Source organism: Rhinatrema bivittatum, chromosome 3, assembly GCF_901001135.1.
Source record: "Rhinatrema bivittatum chromosome 3, aRhiBiv1.1, whole genome shotgun sequence".
Classification (NCBI taxonomy): domain Eukaryota; kingdom Metazoa; phylum Chordata; class Amphibia; order Gymnophiona; family Rhinatrematidae; genus Rhinatrema; species Rhinatrema bivittatum.
In genome coordinates this window covers 191,565,050-191,584,884 of record NC_042617.1, presented here as the reverse complement: position 1 = coordinate 191,584,884, position 19,835 = coordinate 191,565,050, and the positions used below count along the sequence as shown (strand labels likewise).

General features: G+C 45.3%; 1 protein-coding gene across 1 annotated transcript in view; it reads right to left on the bottom strand.

Moving 5' to 3' along the window:
• Positions 1 to 797: 797 nt before the first annotated feature.
• Positions 798 to 19,835, bottom strand: part of ADGB (androglobin) — a 790,434-nt gene continuing 771,396 nt past the window's right edge. The window contains exons 32-35 of the mRNA XM_029594040.1: positions 6,874 to 6,982; positions 5,788 to 5,899; positions 5,474 to 5,657; positions 798 to 1,160 (exon numbers count right to left, since the gene is read on the bottom strand). Of these exons, the coding sequence (XP_029449900.1) occupies positions 975 to 1,160; positions 5,474 to 5,657; positions 5,788 to 5,899; positions 6,874 to 6,982 (591 nt within the window). The 3' untranslated portion in view covers positions 798 to 974. The remainder of the gene's footprint in view (positions 1,161 to 5,473; positions 5,658 to 5,787; positions 5,900 to 6,873; positions 6,983 to 19,835) is intronic.

Below are 19,835 nucleotides of genomic sequence, written 5' to 3'. Positions count from 1 at the left end.
TTTTCTGTTGGCCCCACAGCAGTGCATGTTAAAATAGTATACATGTTGCTGTGATCATTTTATTTCAGAAGACTGTATTTTGAATGTCTTTTTCATGAAAATCTGGTTGTTATAAATGCAGAGTTTTTTTTTATTGTGTGCGATGAGGGCAGGGGTGGGGGAGCACAAGGCTGTTAAGTTTGCTTAGGGTGCCTAATGCCCTTGTATCAGCCCATAGAGAGAGTGCTACACACAGACCACCCAACATTTACCCATCTTCCACTTCTCCAGGAGAAAATGCTGGGGAAAAGGAGTAAGGTAGGGCTTAGGATAACGGGAATGTGGTAGGGTTGCAAGCTTCTTAGAAATATTTTCAATGACACTCTATCTGCCACTCCTCTGAGAACTCTAACCCCTGCTTTCCCCCTTCTGCAGCATTTGAAATCACTGAAGGGGTCAGACTACAAAGCGACCCCCTCTTGATGATTTTACATGTTCTATGCCTTGGACAGGGGAGCACCATCTCATCCCTGGCCGCAGGCTGCAGATTGCCTTGAGCCACCCCTACCTGAACCACAGCTTTATTTAACTTCTCTCTCCCATATAATTATGTGAGAACAAAATAACATTTTGTGAAAATGTTTATTTCAAATAACAGATTAAACAGAATAGTAACAATCAATACTTTTCATGAACATAAAAGCAGGGTTTTTAAAAAAATTATCCCTTTATTATATTTTCAAATATAATAAAGAGACCTTGAATAAAAGGTCTCTTTATTATATTTAAATAAAAATAAAAAAAAATAAAAAGCATACATCAATAAAAGCAGTTTTTAAAGGAAGAAATACTATACCATAAAGTTACATGAGAAGAATAAATGATCCATGGACAGGAATATTTAGGTAAACAATCTATAAAAACATTTCAGATTTTTCCATCAACAATTAATTTAATACTTTTTTAAAATTGTACAGAAGAAGTGATTGGCATCTTCAGTTATTTTTTCTTTTTTTGCCACTCTTCTTTTTTCGTAATGATGAGCTTGTCTTCATCTCTGTTGGAGAAGGTGTTCCTTGTGCAGCTAAAGATTCTCGACTTCTCATCTCATCTTCTATTAACTTGTTTCTGTAAGCTTCTCGGGCAATTAAAACACTACTGCGTGCTGTATCTAGAGATATCTGCAGTTGAGGAAAAAATGGCATAGATGTTTCACTCTGCTTTTGTAAATTTTGCAAATATCTAAAGAACATTGCAAGAAACAATACAGTGAAAAAAGTTGAAATAAGTTGGTAGAAATATAAGATTATAGAGATGTCAGTACCTAGTTGTCAGACTGGCACTAGTGCTTCATTTATTTCTTGAACTTGTAGTTTTTTTAAAGCATGGACTATGATGCTGATATTCCATTTGTTTAAAAGAGAAGTTTGCTAGACTTACGTTATAAATCTGGTTTAGTCAGACTCAGTTTTTAGTGTGTAGAAGCTTAAGACAATATATTTTGCTATTATACCCCAATCCCTTGATTTATCCCAGTGCTATAGCATTTTCTGTTTTCTCAGGTTAAAAAGAGATTGAGATCAAATCCCTATAATTTTGTGGGTCCTAAATCTGAATATAAATTTTGAAGATAGGAGCTATTTTGTCACTAATGATAAGATTCCTAGGTACTTTTACACCTGAATGCTCAAAAATCTGTTTCACCCTCACAGTTACCAGACCTGTATGTATACACACAACAAAAAGGGAAAAGAGAATGGGGCCTTTGATGACTGATTATACAAAAGTGAATGGTATGTAATTCAAAGGAAACTGTTGCAAGAATGTCTCTCAGTCTCTACCTCCGGGCTGTCACATTCCTATAAACCAGGGGTGGGCAAACTGCAGCCCGCAGGCCAAATCCAGCCCATCGTTGCTTCCAATCCGGCCCTGTGCACATTTTAAAATTTGCATTAGGTGCAGCCTGCAATTACTGGTATATTTCCTCGATGCCCAACGTCATCGTCCAAGGCTGAAAATGTCGCTTTGATGACGTGCTGAACCGAGAGATGCCTGCGTCCGCCTTGGATGATTACAATGGCACCAGGGGGTGGGGAGGAGTAGGTGAATGCTGGCACAGCATCTGACCTGAATGCTTTCTTCTTCTGGAGATGTGACTTCTTAATGGTTGGAGATGTGATTGGCACATGGTGGGGGCCGGGGGGGGGGAGTTAAGCATACCGTCAGGTGGGCAGGTGAATGTCAGCACGGCTCCTGAACTGAGATGCGATTGGCTGTGTTTGGTAAGACAAGCCAATCATAACAGTCCACAACTCAACAGCAGGTGGAAAGGTGGGCAGGTCAGCAGCAGTGTGGCACCTGGGCTGCTTATCAGATTGGCGCCTTTTCAGCAAGCCAATCAGAAGACTAATTAATTGGATCCTCAGGCTGGATGCAGGCTGTTTGTGCTGGTGGCAGGCTTCACTGCTATGGCTCATCAAGCAATGAGACTTACTTCTCTCTATGCAGTCTAACAACCGTCTGGCTCTTGCTGCCACCTTGTCATGCTGTTTTGCCACCTTGAAATCATCAGTCACTATCATCCCATGGTCTCTCTCCTGATAAGTGCACAATAGCATCTCCCTTCCTCATCCCCAGCATTGTGTACAACTCCTTAGAATTTTGCATTCCACATGCATGACCTTGTACATTTTTGCATTGCATTTTAGCAGCTAAGCCTTTGACTATTCTTCAAGCTTTTTTAAGTTAGTTTACATTCAGTCTAATTCCTCAGGCATCTCCACGCTAATGCATATCTTTGTGTCATCCACAACAAAAACAAACTTTTACTTCTAATATTTCCCCAATATCACTTGCAAAGATATTTAAGAGAACCAGCCTCAGTAACTGATCCAGAGGCACTCAACTAATCACCACTCTCTCCTCTGGCTGGACTCCATTTACCAATACTCTCTGTCATCTATTACTCAGCCAATTTCTAATCCAGTCACCACCTTGGGGCCCACCCCAAACTACTCAGTTTATTTATGAGCCTCCTATGAGGGACAGCATCAAAAGCTATACTAAAATCCAAATAAACCACATCCAGTGTTTAACCTTTATTTAATTCTCTAGTCCAGAGGTTCCCAACCCTATCCTAGGGGACTCCCAGCCAGTCAGGTTTTCAGGCTATCCACAATGAATATGCATGAGATAAAATTTGCATGCTATAGAGGCAGTACCAATGCACATTTAGCTTCATGCATATTCATTGTGGAAAGCCTGAAAGGCCGACTGGCTGAGTTCCTCCAGAATAGGTTTGGGAACCACTGCTCTAGGTCACCTAACTGAAAATATAACCAAATAGTTGGCCTCTGGTAAAACCATGCTGCCTGAGATCTTGCAACCCACTTGATTATAAGTCGTTCACTATCCTTTCCTTCAGCATGATCTTCATTTATATTCTCACCACTAAAGTAAAATGTTTGGCGAACAACTGGTTATCCCGGGGGATGCCGAGGCGGCGCGCGCAAGTTACGCCTGCTTCAAGCAGGCGTAACTTGCACAAAAAAGGTAGGGAGGGGATTTAGGTAGGGCTGGGGGGTGGGGGGACGTGGAAGGAAAGCTCCCTCCGAGATTTCGGAGCGGCCTCGGAGGGAACAGAGGCAGACTGCGCAGCTCGGTGCACGCAGGCTGCCGATGTTGCGCAGCCTTGTGCGCGCCGACCCTGGATTTTATAAGATACGTGCAGCTACGTGCATATGTTATAAAATCCGGCGTGCTTCTGTTCGCGCCGGTTGCGCGAACAAAAGTACACGCACGCGTACTTATTTAAGATCTACCCCTTAGTCAGATAAGCCAGAGGTGGCCCTAGGGCATTCTGGATGGAGAAAACATAACTAACTTTGTGAGAGCCAGATATATTCAGTGGCTTATCTGAGCTGCTGACTATCTGATACAGATTAGATATATAAATGTATCTGGCTAACTTACGGGTCGATACTCTAAGGCTGCGGTAGAAACAGTGCGGCAGTGTCAGGCGCACCCTCGTTCCCCGCACGCACAGTTCTCTTCACCTACCGCTCTATACTCTCTTCTAATTGCATGCAAATGCATGCCGCGGCTGCGAAGCCTTAGGCAAGCGTTAGGCCCGCGCAACCCATTTTACTGTATAGAGCGCCTATACAGTATCCTGGGTTCGCGGGCCTAACGCTTCACGGCCGCGCTGGTATCTGTCATTTCAAATGTCATTTCAAATGACATTTGAAATGACAGGTACCAGGAAGTGGACAGTTATGTTCCCCGATGCTCGGCAAACTATCCCCCAGCCCCCGCTCACCTGCCCTGGCCCCGTCCAGTCTCCGTGCAGCCCCAGTCCTGTCTCCTCCTCCCGAAGCAAAAAAAAAAAAAAAACAAAACTGAAAAAGTAGCAAGGCTCGGGCCTGCTACGATAGTCCCTTCTCCCTTCTCCTCTCCTCCCGATTTCGGCGCTCAAGGCGGCCGGGTGGGCGTGCATTCATCCAGGCAGAGGGATCCGGCGGCGAAAGCGGCCTCCGGCTCCCTCTGCCTGGATGAATGCACGGCCCCCGCCGGCAGCGAATGAATGCCCATGCGATTTCAGCGCTCAAGGCGTGACGTCACGTCATGTGACTGCCTTGAGCGCCGAAATCGCACGGGCATTTATTCACTGCTTCGGGAGGAGGAGACAGGACTGGGGCTGCACCGGAGACCGGACGGGGCCAGGGCGCGCAAGGCAGTCACATGACGTGACGTCATGCCTTGAGCGCCGAAATCGCACGGGCATTCATTCGCTGCCGGCGGGGGCCGTGCATTCATCCAGGCAGAGGGAGCCGGAGGCCGCTTTCGCTGCCGGCTCCCTCTGCCTGGATGAATGCACGCCCACCCGCCGCCTTGAGCGCCAAAATCGGGAGGAGAGGAGAAGGGAGAAGGGACTACCGTAGCAGGCCCGAGCCTTGCTACTTTTTCGTTTTTTTTTTTTTTGCTTCGGGAGGAGGGGACAGGACTGGGGCTGCACCGGAGACCGGACGGGGCCAGGGCAGGTAAGCAATGTTTTTACACTTTTTTTACACCATTTTTTACACTTTATTCCCATTTTAATTTTCGAACACCACACTAACACCACAATAACACCAAGTAGAGGGTAGCGGTAAACTAACAGGTTAAGGATGCGGCAAAATAGCGGGTTACAAAGGAGATAATCTGAGCGCGCGTCACAGTATCGGAGGGGAATAGCTAATTCCTTCATTATACAGCTAATTCGTTCATTTACATATCATATACATGCTGCGTGCGGAAAGGGTTATGCGTCTGTTTTAAGAAGCGCTAAGGACGCGTGAAACTGGAGACTGTATCGCTGAATCGCCTTACGCGTCCGAATTGTGCGCTCCCAGCACGTTACAGACGGGAAATCTTCAACCGCACGTTACAGTATTGACCTGATAGCAGGATGTCCCATGGCTGAATGTGGACCCCTTTTATTTCTCTGTATGCTTACCTGTAGAGTCTCATACATTTGCATCAGTCTTCTCTTCAGTGAAATGCGAGCCTCCTGTTCTTCCCCTCTCTGTTCTAGTACATGCTCCCGAAATTGTCGGAAATTGCGAATTTCTTCTGCCTTCTGCATCTGCTGCTGCAAAATGAGATGCTCATCCTTTATCACAGTCTTTGGCATTGTCTTTCTGTGGGAAGCAAGAAGAAATAAGATATTGCATTTGCTCTTAGGTTAAACTGAATGGAGCATTTCTTAGGAGGCTACATTTCAGGATCCAATAACTTACTGAACAATATTTATGCGACACCATAACTTACTTCATAAATGGTGTAAGATCTAGAGGTTCCCAGATTATTTTTTTATGTTGTGAGCTTCTGTCAAGCGCTGTCAATGATGCTTTTAGGATTTCCTCAGCAATGGGTCCTATATCTGCATAAAAAATATGAATTTATCTTTGGAAGTTGTCAATTTTTATGCTTTCAATACAATGAATGTTACTCAGCAACACATAGCCCTCTTTACATGAAAGTATATTACCCCTCTCATTACTTCTGTTCATGTAAAGACAAAAATGTGTGATTATTTGTTTTTTTTTTTTACTATTTTTATTTAAATGTAACAGGATTTATAAAGCACCTCAAAGGAAATGGGAACAATTAGTAAAGTGATCAAATTTGCAGATGATACAGAATTATTCAAAGTAGTTAAAACACAAGTGGATTGTAAGGAATTTTAGGAGGACATTGCAAGAATGGGAAACTGGGCATCTAAATGACAGATGAAATTGAACATGGACAAGTGCAAATGATACACATAGGGAAAATTAATCCTAATTATTAATCCTACAAAAGCCACACGCCTCATCTCAACTAAAGACCGATCCTTTTCAACAGCAGGCCCAACTATCTGGAACAACATCCCAGCTGACCTCAGAATGGAACCCTGCCTACCAACATTCAAGAAAAAAACTTAAGACCCTGGCTTTTCCGCCAACCTTCTCAGATACCCATGACACACAATAGTCGACAGAACTTCCTTTAGGAGCAATGGATTTCCATATTACCCCTAAGCCCAGAATAAGAGCCTCCTGACTGCTCTGTTTATACTAATAATTTCTCCGCTATCTCTAGCCTTTCCTTCCTTCCAGCAGTCTATGCCTCCAAGTTTAATTTCCTGTTAAATGTAACTTTGCTTTTTCACGTTCAACCTTTTGTTTTGGTTACTGTTCTTGGTTCAGTTCCCCTATTCGATGTGAACCGACCTGATATGGTCTCTACCATGAAGGTCGGTATAGAAAAGTGTTAAATAAATAAATAAAATAAATTATGGGGACACACACACACACACACACACACACACACACACAAGTAGATCTTTCATTGATAGGGAAACTGGATCCATACCTTCTCCTTCTGTTTCATCTCTGATAAGAACTTTGTCTGTCTCTGTTTGAGGTCTTGGAGAAATACTCTCCATGTATTTGTTAATAAATTGAAGACGTGCCTGCATAGCCTAGAAATCAAGTAAATAATGTATAGTGAAAACAGCACAACAAATTACTGTTACTAAAAAGCTAAAATTAATAATAGATAATATTAGATTAAAGAAGACACAATCTAGAAAATATGCAGATCAAGCTGATTTAAAATTTGTCTTTGGCAGATAAAGTTTTGTATGTGTCAGCATACTCATACTATCAGGGATGTCTATATTTTTTAAATAAAGAGATTAACATAAGCCTATAGATGTACAGTTTTATAGTAGTTATGCCCTTGTCATTTTACTCTAAATCTAGCGGGGCAATTTGATATTTTCAAAAATATTTTCTCCAAATAGAAAGATCAGTCAAGTGATGGACACTGTTGGCATTGTTGACGGAACAATGCTGGGACATGAGTCAATAGGAGAGAAAAACCAAGTCTTCCGGCTAGCTCATCTGGGAGTATAGATGGGGAGCTATGTTGGGCTAATGTTTTTTAGATGGGGAGAAGAAAGGGGGCTTCCAGGGGGTTGGTATCCCCCTTGCACACTTGCCTCCTGGCCTACTATATCATTTTCTTGACAGCAGGGATGGAGAGATTGGGACACCTCCTGGCCCTACCACATGTGTTGTCTTGATGGGAAGAAGGCCCGGAGAGCATTTTGTGGTTACTGGATACTAGTTTGTTTTTTTTATCTTGGGAAGAAGGTTGGCTAGCCAGATTCAGACCTGCTATTATAGTGTTTAGTAGGGGTGTGCATTCGGATTGACCGCATTAGTAAAACGCAACTCATATTTTTTTTTTACTTAAAAAATTGATTCGACATAAACGATCGGATTTCCCATATATCGAACATAGATATGTTCGATATGTGGGAAATCGCGATTGTTGAGCCAAAATAAAAATATAAACCCCCTCACCCTCCTTAATCCCCCCCCCCCGACTTACCACAACTCCCTGGTGATGGAGCGAGGAGTGAGGACGCCATTTCTGCAATCCTTGGCGAGAAGCATGTGACGTCGGCGGCACGTCGAGTGACGCCGGCGTCACGTGATTCCCGGCTCGTTCGCGCCGGACGGCTCGTTCGGCCCAAAAAGAACTTTTGGCCAGCTTGGGGGGGCCAGCTTGGGGGGGGCCAGCTTGGGGGGGCCAGCTTGGGGGGGCCTTCTGCAATCCTTGGCGAGAAGCATGTGACGTCGGTGGCACGTCGAGTGACGCGGCGTCACGTGATTCCCGGCTCGTTTCGCGCCGGACGGCTCGTTCGGCCCCAAAAAGAACTTTTGGCCAGCTTGGGGGGGTCAGGAGGCCCCCCAAGCTGGCCAAAAGTTCTTTTTGGGCCGAACGAGCCGTCCGGCGCGAACGAGCCGGGAATCACGTGACGCCGCGTCACTCGACGTGCCACCGACGTCACATGCTTCTCGCCAAGGATTGCAGAAATGACGTCCTCACTCCTCGCTCGATCACCAGGGAGTTGTGGTAAGTCTGGGGGGGGATTAAGGAGGGTGAGGGGGTTTACATTTTTTTTTGCACATATGTACATATACCCAACTCATTGGATTTTTTTTATGTCCATATTGGCCGCAAGTGGGGACCCCCTTTCGGACATAAAAAATATGAACATAAAATTTTGCTCTGCACATCCCTAGTGTTTAGATTTGGCCAGCCAAGTTAGGTGGCTAGCTCTAAAAATAAATGTTAGCTCCCTAACTTTCTCACCCAATCTACACCTGCTCCTATTCACGCCCAGATTTTGAGTGGATACATTTAGCCACTTAGTGAATTTAGGGGCTAAAATGAGATGCTCAGATTACAAAATTTTCAAAGGCTTTGATCTAGGCGACTATCTTCACTAAGCTGTCTGGATCCCTTCTTTACCTCTGTACTAATAGAGGAAGTTACACTGCAATTAGACTGGATTTCAAATGCTTTTCTATCTAAAGGCAGACTATTTGCTGGTCAACAGATTTAAATCTTTCTGGATGTCTCTAAAGTTACAAAGTTTAGGCAGATGAAAATTGTTGAGCTGCATCAGGATAATTTGATTTATTTGCATACATTCCCTCCTCTCATTTTTATATTCTAAATTCTTCCTTTTATTTTTAAACAACAAAGAACTAGAGTTAAGTAGTACTATATCTTATAGCTGAGTAAGAGGAAACGGGATATGACTTATAAACACCCACCAAATAATATTTATTGTGAAATTATGTACAGTATTTTAAATGGCACCTGTTTAAGAGTTAAGAATTCCAGACACTTTATACAACATATAGTTTTTGTGCCTATTGTGAACCGTTGTGATGGCACCCCGCTTAACGACGGTATAGAAAAGATTTTAAATAAATAAATAAATATATATCTCATGCATATTCATTAGGGATATACTAAAAACACAACTGGCTGGGGTGGAAGTGGAGGGTGTCCTGAGGAGTGGTTTGAGCACCCCCTGTTCTTAAGGCAACCCAGTTAAGTATATTAGGATCAGTTTTATTATTTTTTTTATCCCCAAAAACTGATGCCTTTTTTGCTTGGTAGGCATCAGTGATATGAAGAGACAGCATTTATTAATTCATCTTTTTCCTTGATAAAGGCTTGAAAAACATGTAAAGGGCCTCTTTTTCTTTTAGTGGGGAATATTGTTTTAGATATCTGATCTTTTTCTCTCTTAATTGCATGCCTATATAATAATAATTTTTATTTTTTTAATGTTGTGTTATTTAAATACTTGGATCTTTATATTTGTGATCTTTTGGTTAAGGAAAGTCAAACTATGTTGTTTGTTTTAAGAGTGATACAACTATAGAAAAATAGATATGATGGTGTTAAAGGCAATAAGGTCCATTTAGTCTGCCCAATTTTCTTTCTAATGCAATACCATCAGCCTCATTTGATCTCTGGCTTTCCCCTCCCCTAAATTTTTGGCACCAGGGGATTATTTGTGCTTATCCCATGCTTTCTTGAAATCTGTTAGTTTTTTGTCTCTACCACCTCCTCTGGAAGGACATTCCATGCATCCACTACCCTATCCATTAAGACTTTTTTATGATGTTGCTCCTGAGCCGGTTGTTGCGCGTCCCGTCCACGTTCGGCCTGCACCCAGGCCTGCTCACCTCTCCAGCTCCTCCAGGGGTCCCAGATCGTCCTCTCCTGCAGCGATGGCAAGCACAGCCAGGCCTCGGCGTCCCACGGCAGCGGTCACCGGTCCTTCTTCCTCCAGCCATGCCTCTTGGTGGGGTTCGGCGTCCTCCGTGGCATAGGCCTGGCACCTTAAAGGGTCAGGGGCGGATCCCAGCTCCGCAGCACGTCCTGATTGAGCACAGTATAACAGGAATCTCCTACCCTCACTTCCTTGCTTTGGCAATTGAGTCGATCACATCGTGATTTCTAGTTTGCCTATGCATTCCAATTTGTGTCCAGCCTTATTCCAGTCTGTTCCAGTCTCGTTCCAGTCCTGTTCCAGCGTCGTTCTGTTCCAGCGTCCTGTCTCCTCGTCTCCCCAGGTAGTATCTCTCAGACTGTCTTCTTGGTACTGACCTCGGCTTGTTCTTGACTATGTTGATCGCTGCCTGCCCCTGACCTTCTGCCTGTTCTACGACCACGTCTGTATGCTGCCTGAACTGACCTCTGCCTGATAACCGACCACGTCTGCACGCTGCCTGGAACTGACCTCTGCATGAACTCGACCACGTCTGTCTGTCTCCAGGAACCTGACCTCTGCTTTGGCTGACTACCCATGGACTGACTACTAGAGATGTGAATCGGAACCAGAATCGGTTTGGTTCCGGTTCTGATTCAAATCTTATAATTTTTATCGTCCGGCCTGATTGTTTTTTTATCGGCTGCGCCCGATCCGATAAACAAAAAACCCACCCTGACCCTTTAAAACTGACCCCTTAGCCTCCCCCACCCTCCCGACCCCCCCCCAAAAATGTTTTAAAATTACCTGGTGGTCCAGTGGGGGCGCGGGGAGCGATCTCCCGCTCTCGGGCCGTCGGCTGCGCTAATAAAAATGGCACCGATGGCCCTTTGCCCTTACCATGTGACAGGGTATCCGTGCCATTGGCCAGCCCCTGTCACATGGTAGGAGCACTGGATGGCCGGCGCCATCTTTAAAAATGGATTTAGGTAGGGCTGCGGAGCGGGTTAGATAGGAAAAGGGAGGGGAAGGTGGGGGGAGCGGAAGGAAAGTTCCTCCGAGGTCGCAAGCACACCGACCCCGGATTTTATAACATGCGTGTGGCTGCTCGCGCATGTTATAAAATCGGGCGTAGATTTGTGCGTGCCAGGTTGCGCGCACAAATCTACACCCGCACGTAGCTATTAAAATCCAGCCCAATATTCCAGGCAAGGTATCACCAGTGGCATTATCACCACTTTTCTTTTCTCCTGACTATGCTTCTCCAAATGCACCATAGCATCCTCCTGGCCACTATCTTTTCACACTATTTCAAAATATTGAGATCAGTCATGTTCACTCAAAGGTCTCTATTGATTGGTGTATATCAATATCTCTAACTGTATGGTCCACCCTGATTCCTTGGATTTCTGCCCAATTGTACTTCTTTTACATTTAATATTATCTTCCCTGACATGACCACTCCTTAACTTTCTTAGATCACTTTTCACTCTGTTTGCTCCCTCAGGTGTGTTGAAGATTTTAGTTTTATCTTCAAATAGGAAATCTTTTCTCTTTCATTCTGTGCAATATCACTGAGAAAGATATTGAAAAGTTCTTCCTCAAGATACATTCCAAAGACACTCCACTAATCATCCTTATTTCCTCTGAATTAATTCTATTTGCCACTACCATATGTTGGTCTATCACTCAACCAGTTCTAATGCAATATACCATCGTGGTGCCTGCAGTCAGGTTGTTGAATTTATTTAGGAGCCTCCTATGTAGAGCAATATCAAAAGCTTTTCTGAAATCCAAGTACATCCTGATATCCAGCACATACCCTTGATCTAATTATCTGGTGACCCAATTTGCCTGGCACAAACTCCATTTACTAAACCAGTGCTGCCTCATATCCTGCATCCAGCTGGATTCAAAACACTTCACTACCCTTTCCTTTAGTAGAGTGTTGTGCTTTTGCAGTATATTTAAATATATGTATATATGTTTCCTTTCTATACTGCCACACTGTGTCATCTCATTTATATTGCACAGTTTGGATTTTCTACACATTGAGGAGATCTACCTCCTTTTGAATGATTCTGATGTCCTTATTGGATCTTTCCTGCTTTGCTTTGTCTCTGTCTGATTTCTGTTGCCTGCTCTCATTGGTCCCTTGCTGCTAGGAATGCCTAGGACAGTTTGCTTCCTGTAATTTCCTTCAGTTGGAATTGGGCTCTCTGCAGTCTAGCAGCTTGTCCTAAATATGCCTCAAGCTTTGCAGAAGCATTGATTTTCACCATTCACAATCTACAACTTTTATCTCTGCTCCAATTAGCTCTTTTGTATTACTGAGCTTCCAGACAACTTTTCACAGCAGTGATAGTCTCTCCTTTCTGTGCGGCTACTCTTGATGCTTTCTCATTTCATACGTGTTGAACTGTTCATCATTCAAATTACTGTTTGGTAGGGATGTGAATCGTTTTTTGACGATTTAAAATATCGTCCGATATATTTTAAATCGTCAAAAATCGTTAGAGCCACGATACAATACCAATTCCCCCGATTTATCGTCAAAAAATCGTAAATCGGGGGAAGGGGGAGGGCGGGAAAACCGGCACACTAAAACACCCTAAAACCCACCCCGACCCTTTAAAATAAATCCCCCACCCTCCCGAACCCCCCCAAAATGCCTTAAATTACCTGGGGTCCAGAGGAAGGGTCCCGGTTTGATCTTTACTCTCGGACCTCCGGTGCTTGTAGAAATGGCGCCGGCGCTACCTTTGGTTTTTCCGTACGGAAAAACGATTCACGGCAGGAGATCGCTCCCGGACCCCCGCTGGACCCCCAGGGACTTTTGGCCAGCTTGGGGGGGTCTCCTGACCCCCCCAAGACTTGCCAAAAGTCCAGCGGGGGTCCGGAACGACCTCCTGCAGTCGAATCGTGTTGTCTACGGCCGGTGCCATTTTGCACAAAATGGCGGCGCGCGCAAAATGGCTGCCGCGCGCATGTTATGAAATCCAGAGGCGTCGCATGCGCAGGGGGGTGCACAACTGTGCAACCTGCGCGCACCGAGCCGAGCAGCCTACCTCCGTTCCCTCCGAGGCTGCTCTGAGGGAACTTTTTTTCCAGCCCCCCCCACCTTCCCCTCCCTTCCTCTACCTAACCCACCCCCCAGCCCTAACTAAATCCCCCCCTACCTTTGTTCAGAAAGTTACGCCTGCCAGCCAGCTGCTGGCGTGCCATTCCCCGGCCCGGGGGCTGGTTCAGAGGCCTCGGCCATGCCCCCGGAATGCCCCCAGGCCGGCACCACGCCATTGTCTCTGCCCTCGGAACGCCCCGACACGTCTGGGGGCTTTGCGCACGCCGGCAGCCTATGCAACATAGGCACACTGGCGCTAAAGTCCCCTGCGTGCGTAAATCCGGCTGGATTTACACACACAGGGCTTTTAAAATCTGCCCCATAGGGGTAGATGTTTAAGGTTATGCGCGGGCATAGATTTGTTCTCACAACCCGACGCGAACAAATCTATGCCCGATTTTCTAACGTGTGCGCTGCCGCGCGCATGTTATAAAATCCAGGGTCGGCAAGCGCAGGGGTTGCACAATTGTGCAATCTGCGTGTGCCGAGCCGAGCAGCCTGCCTCCGTTCCCTCTGAGGCCGCTCCGAAATCGGAGCGGCCTCAGAGGGAACTTTTTTCTCGGCCCCCCACCTTGCCCTCCCTTCCCCTACCTAATCCATCCCACAGCCCTAACTAAATCCCCCCTACCTTTATTCAGAAAGTTATGCCTGCCCGAGGCAGGCGTAACTTGCGCATGCCGGCCGGCTGCCAGTGCGCCATTCCCCGGCCTGGGGGCTGGTTCGGAGGCCTTGGCCATGCCCCTGGAACGCTCCTGGGCTGGCGCCAGGCCCACAGCCCCACCCCCTAACGCCCCCGAATGCTGCGCTGCCCCCGACACACCCCTGATGCCCCCCTGACGCCCCCAAGCAAAGCCCCAGGACTTACGCACGTCCCAGGACTTTGCGCATGCCGGCGGCCTATGCAACATAGGTGCACTGGCGCGCAAGTACCCTGCACGTAAATCCAGCTGGATTTACGCGCACAGGGCTTTTAAAATCTGCCCCATACTGCTTTGGATATACATTGGAAACGGATAAAAATAATATTAAAAAAACAAAAAATAATGGCAGATAACGATCTCTAAGGTCATTGATTCCCTTTCTGTTGCAATATATAGATCCTACTTGATCTTCAACTTTAGTTACTCTTTCTCACAGCTAAGGATCCTTTTCAGTTCTTTAAATATTCTCGTTACTGAAAGTAGCACTTCATCTTAGCCAGTGCAAAAGTCATCTATGTTGAAATACTCTCTGAAGTGCAGAACAGTCATTTAAGCATCTCCAAATAATAAATATAGTAATGCTTCAGGGGCAGATTTTCAAAGGGTACGCGTGTAACCACCGACAAGCTGCCCCAAGCGGGCCCTGGGACGCGCGTATGTCCCGGGGCTTCGAAAGAGGGGCGTTCCGGGGGTGGAGCCGTGGGCGGGGCGCTGGCCCGGGGGCATTCCGGAGGGCGGGACCGAGGCCTCTGGAACAGCCGCCGTGCCAGGGGATGACACGCCCGCAACCACGGTGTGCGCAAGTTACGCCTGCCCAGTGCGCGCATGTTATAAAATCGGGCATAGATTTGTTCGCGCCGGGTTGCGCGAACAAATCTACGCCCGCGCGCAGGTTTAAATATCTGCCCCTCAGTGTACAGAATGCAGGTTTATAAATTTCTAGCACATGAGAAGATACCCTTTTTGTTGCCATTAACAGTCATATTGGGGCCGATTTTAAATTTTAAGCACGCGGAGTACATTTGTGTACGCTACCCGGCGCGCACAAATGTACACCCGATTTTAAAACATGTACGCGCTACTGCACGCATGTTATAAAATCCAGGGTCAGCGCGCGCAAGGGGGTGCACACTTGTGCTCCTTGCGCGCGCCGAGCCCAAGGGGAACCCCAATGGCTTTCCCCGTTCCCTCTAAGGCCGCTCCGAAATCGAAATCGGAGCAGCCTTGGAGGGAACTTTTTTTTTGCTCCCCCCCCCACCTTTTGCTCCTTTCCCCTATCTAACCCACTCCCCCAGCCCTACCTAAATCCCCCCCTACCTTATCTCGTCGAGTTACGCCTGGCTCTGACAGGCGTAACTTGCGCACGCCGGCTCGCCATCCCCTGGGCCACAGGCCGCTGTGCTGGACGATTCATTCCCGCCCCCGGACCGCCCCTGAACCGCTGCCATGCCCCCGGACTCACCCCCGGACCACCCATTTTTTAAAGCCCTGGGACATACACGCGTCCTGGGGCTTGTGCGTGCCGCCGAGCCTATGCAAAATAGGTTTGGCACGCGCAAGGGTAGGTTTTCGGGGGTTACGTGCATATCTTACGCACGTAACCCTTTGAAAATCTACCCCATTATTTTTAAAAAGTGAATTACTACTATATATTTGAAAATTCTAGAGTTAAGCATAGGTTTTAGTTTCAGCAAAAAAATAACAAAATAATATATTTTTTGGATTAAAAACTATCCACACACATTTACATCTATTCATTTCTGTTGGTAGTTTTACACAGAAAAAATGTGTGCATAAGTCTGGAAAATTAAATTCCCAGTCTGCCCCTGAGAATACTTCTTGTCACTTTGGATAAACGTATGCACATAAAGGCCTATGTCTAAAAGTTTTTGTTTTTTTTAAAATTTATTGTTTATTATTTTCATATCTTGTCAGATACATTTCACAGTTCTTTAAAAGAAACATCAAGAAAATATTTTTACAACGACAACATGAATCAAACTGTGCATATCCATCCAAAGAAAGCAAAATTAAGTAAAGAGAATGCTGGAGAATTTAAACGGTCAAGAAGCAGATTAATAAAAACACTGATAACAAGGAATTTTTTTATCATTTTCTCCTATATATATATATTTTTTTATAACCAACACATTGGTGGTACTTTAGGACTGGGTATCCAAGTATTGTCTTAACTGGGTTGCCTGTGTGAAAATATACTTATTCCCTTGATTTATAATAATACATTGACAAGGGTACTTCAATAAGAATTTTATCCCCTTATTCTGGGCCTCACCTCTCATTACTGGAAATTCTTTTCTCCTAATTCTTGTTGTATGTGATATATCAGGAAAAATCCTGATAGCCTGTCCATAAAACTTATCGTTCTGATGTCCAAAATATAGTCTCAACAGGGAATCTCTTTCAGATAGAAAAGAGAATTGTATTATGAGGGTGGCTCTGGTATTTATATTAGTTTCAAAAGATTTTTCTAGCAATTCTGACAAATCTAGTTCAAGCTGGTTATCCTTGTTTTGATCCTGGTTTTTCATTTCCTCATTTTGAGAGGTATAATATATTCTTGCAATAGCTGGTATTGCTTCCTTTGTATATTTCAGGATATTCACCAAGTAACTTTTAAATAAGTCTATTGGGATTATTAAGTGAGTCTTAGGAAAATTCAATATCCTCAAGTTATTTCTTTTCACTTGATTTTCTAGTACCTCTAATCTCTCAAAATGAGATTTTTCAGATTTTATTAAATTTAATTGAATTTTATCCATTTCATCCACCTTAAGTTGTACAGAATTCACTGATTCTTCTACTTTTTCAATCTTAGATTGAAGAACCACATTCTTATTTAGCACTTCCTGCAATGTAATTGCTATATTATTTATTGATTTCTGCATTGAAACTAGCATATTTCCTATTTCTCCAAGAGTAAAATTTTTAGGAGTAATAACAGAAATCCCAGCTAAAAGTCCTTCCTGGATATTACCAACTCCTCCCTCCAATGGAGACTGGCCGGGTTTATATTGTCCAGCTGTAATTCCACTTTGGTCCCTAGAGCCCAGCTGTGAGCTCTCCGAGAAGCTAGTTGAAACAACTGCTTCTCTCTGATCGCAAGGTGTTAGGGAGTCCATTTTGAGTTTGGGATCAACTCCAAGAGGTATCCCAACTCTAATCCCAGCTGGTGGCTCTGGTGTTATTGGTGCCCCGGGGGTCAAAGATGTTTCATGTGTCTGGGAGGAAGGACCCTGCTCCTGGTCCAGACCTCCAGCGACTCCTCCGGGGGTAGCTATAGAAGTTTTCACAAAACAATCCTCGATTCTAGGTTGATTCATCCTCACAGGGGTAGAAGAAAGTTCTCTCAACTTTGCTTTTCTCTTTGTATGTGGCATTTACAAAGAGATAGCAAAATTTCAACTCAATACAAATAGGAATTTTATATAGTCAGTATCAGTCTTACCGGGAGTCTTAGTCAGTATCAGTCTTACCGGGAGTCTTGTGACTGATAATTGAAGACCGTTCCTCTCCAACACTTCTCGTGGCTGCAAAAATGATTAAAAAGAATTTCTTGCCAGCACCAGGTTCGCCAGGCTAAGCCAGGCAAAGCCACACGCGCCCCTTAGGCGCGCACGGCTTTGGCGCGCCCGGATAACGCCGATTTTATGGTGTCTCACCCGGCTCCTCCCCCAGTGTCCAGGTCCCGCAAGGCAGGTAGAAGGAAAAAGTTCCAGAGGTCCCGGCAGGTAAGGTCAACTACAGCGAGTATGGAGGAGCGGGAACGCCGATTTTATGGCGTCTCACCCGGCTCCTCCTCCGGCGTCCAGGTCCCGCAAGGCAGATAGAAGGAAAAAGTTCCAGAGGTCCCGGCAGGTAAGGTCAACTGCAGCGAGTGTGGAGGAGCGGGAACGCCGATTTTATGGCGTCTCACCCGGCTCCTCCCCCGGCGTCCAGGTCCCGCAAGGCAGGTAGAAGGAAAAAGTTCCAGAGGTCCCGGCAGGTAAGGTCAACTGCAGCTGCAGGTAAGGTCAACTGCAGCCCTACGTCTACAAGTTTACCTGCTTATAGAAAGGGTAATTTTAGAAAAGTATATTTACGCCAGTAAAGTACTGTTTAACCCATGGAAATGGCTTTGAAAATTACCTTCAAGGGGCCTGATTTGCAAAACAATTTTTGCATGTAAAACACAGTTTTTTGGATGTAAATGGCTATTATAAAATGGCCTGGGGTTCAGTGCATATAAAAGTGGGCATGTAACCCGATTTTCTAGCAGATTTTAAAAGCGCTACATAGTCCAAAGCTAGGAAATACGCATGTGACTCTGCCTAGCTTGCGTTGCACAGATTTTAAAAACTGTGCGAGCAAGTGTGTATCACCTGGTGTGTACACAAATCAAAAAGTTGAAAAAAAAGAGGGGGGATGGGCGGGTGAGTCTGTAACATGAAGTCTGCGTGCACCGGGGCCCCCTACTGTGTAACTTTACTTCTGCTATGGAAGGCGTGTAAGCAAAAAAATAACAAAACTTGGCTAGTCAGCGGGGTTTTAAGGGTCAGGGCTAATAGGATGAAAGGGAGGCAAGTTAGCTTAGGGCTTTAGGAAGTGCTCTCCTTTACTGGGGCGAACTGAGAATGAATTGGGGAAACGGGTACTTGAATCAGTGCGCGTATGCACTAAAATCCCCCCCCCCCCCCCCCACACTTATGTGATCGAGGAGGCATTTGAGCGCATATGCATGTGTCAATATAAAGCCGTGCACACATGTATGCATGTATTGTATAATGACTTTTATAACAACTGCACATATACCTGCATACATGTGTGTATGTTATAAAATCACCGCAAGCATGTGCAAGAGCCGGAAAACATGCGCACAGGTCTTAAAATTCACCTCTTTGTGAATACTTTTAAATACCTTGGCAACAGGCACGCCTGAGGGGACCTGCATGTATACTTTTCTATTTCAAATGAATGTGCATAAGTTAATCCACACAAGTTACGCCTTCCAAAAAGGAGGTGTAATTTTGAGCAAATTAATCTTTGTACGTACTGGGCCCAAGCATTAAAGTGAACTTATGCACATTTGTTTGCTTTGACAATGATGGCTAAGGTCTGTGTGTAAAAGCCCTACTCTGAGGGTGATTTTATAATTTGGGGGTAGACTTAAAGACCCTGTGCACTACAAGCTGCTGCCGAGTGCAGGGGCACAATACAGATGCACAGGCAGGCTCAGGAAGGACGTTTAAGGGTGGGTAAGGGGAAGAGGGAGGCTGGGTGGGATAGTGGTAGCAAGGATGGTGTAAGCAAGAAAACAAAGGAGGAAGGTAGAAAATGGGCGTGAGGTAGATAGGTGGGCTGACGAAGATAGGCGTGGGCGAGGAAATGAAAGTAGGCGGCCGAGGTTCCTTATTTGCCTGGGCTGAGACTAGCTCACCCTCTTTTGCTTCCGACCATCTTTTGTGGCAGATCCAACGTTTCTTTGAGCGACTTCTTGTTGCAGATCCAGACTACGGAGGTTTTTTTGGTAGTGGGGGTGCATTTCCCGATGTAGTTCATCTCGAGTGTAGAGCACTGCCTATTACATTGTGAGACCGGGTCTATAATTTTTTTTAAACAAACAAAAAAAAGAAGTCACTCAATGGGAGCAATGCACTTTCACTGCAAAATGGTGAGGGACTGATGGCTTTGGGATTTACTGGGACGAGAAGACGTGAGTTCGGGGACATTCGTCGGAGCTGGCCGGATATCTTGTGGCACCGCTTAGTGAGAGGTGGGACAGATGGCACTGAAGTGTGCTGGCCATGTGATAACCATGCTCGGATCTTGAAATCTAAAGAGTTGCATGATGGAAGCATGTGGGCTGGGTTGGAATGATGGTTGGGTAGAAATGCTGGCCGGGCAATAACCATGACCGGATCTTGGAAGA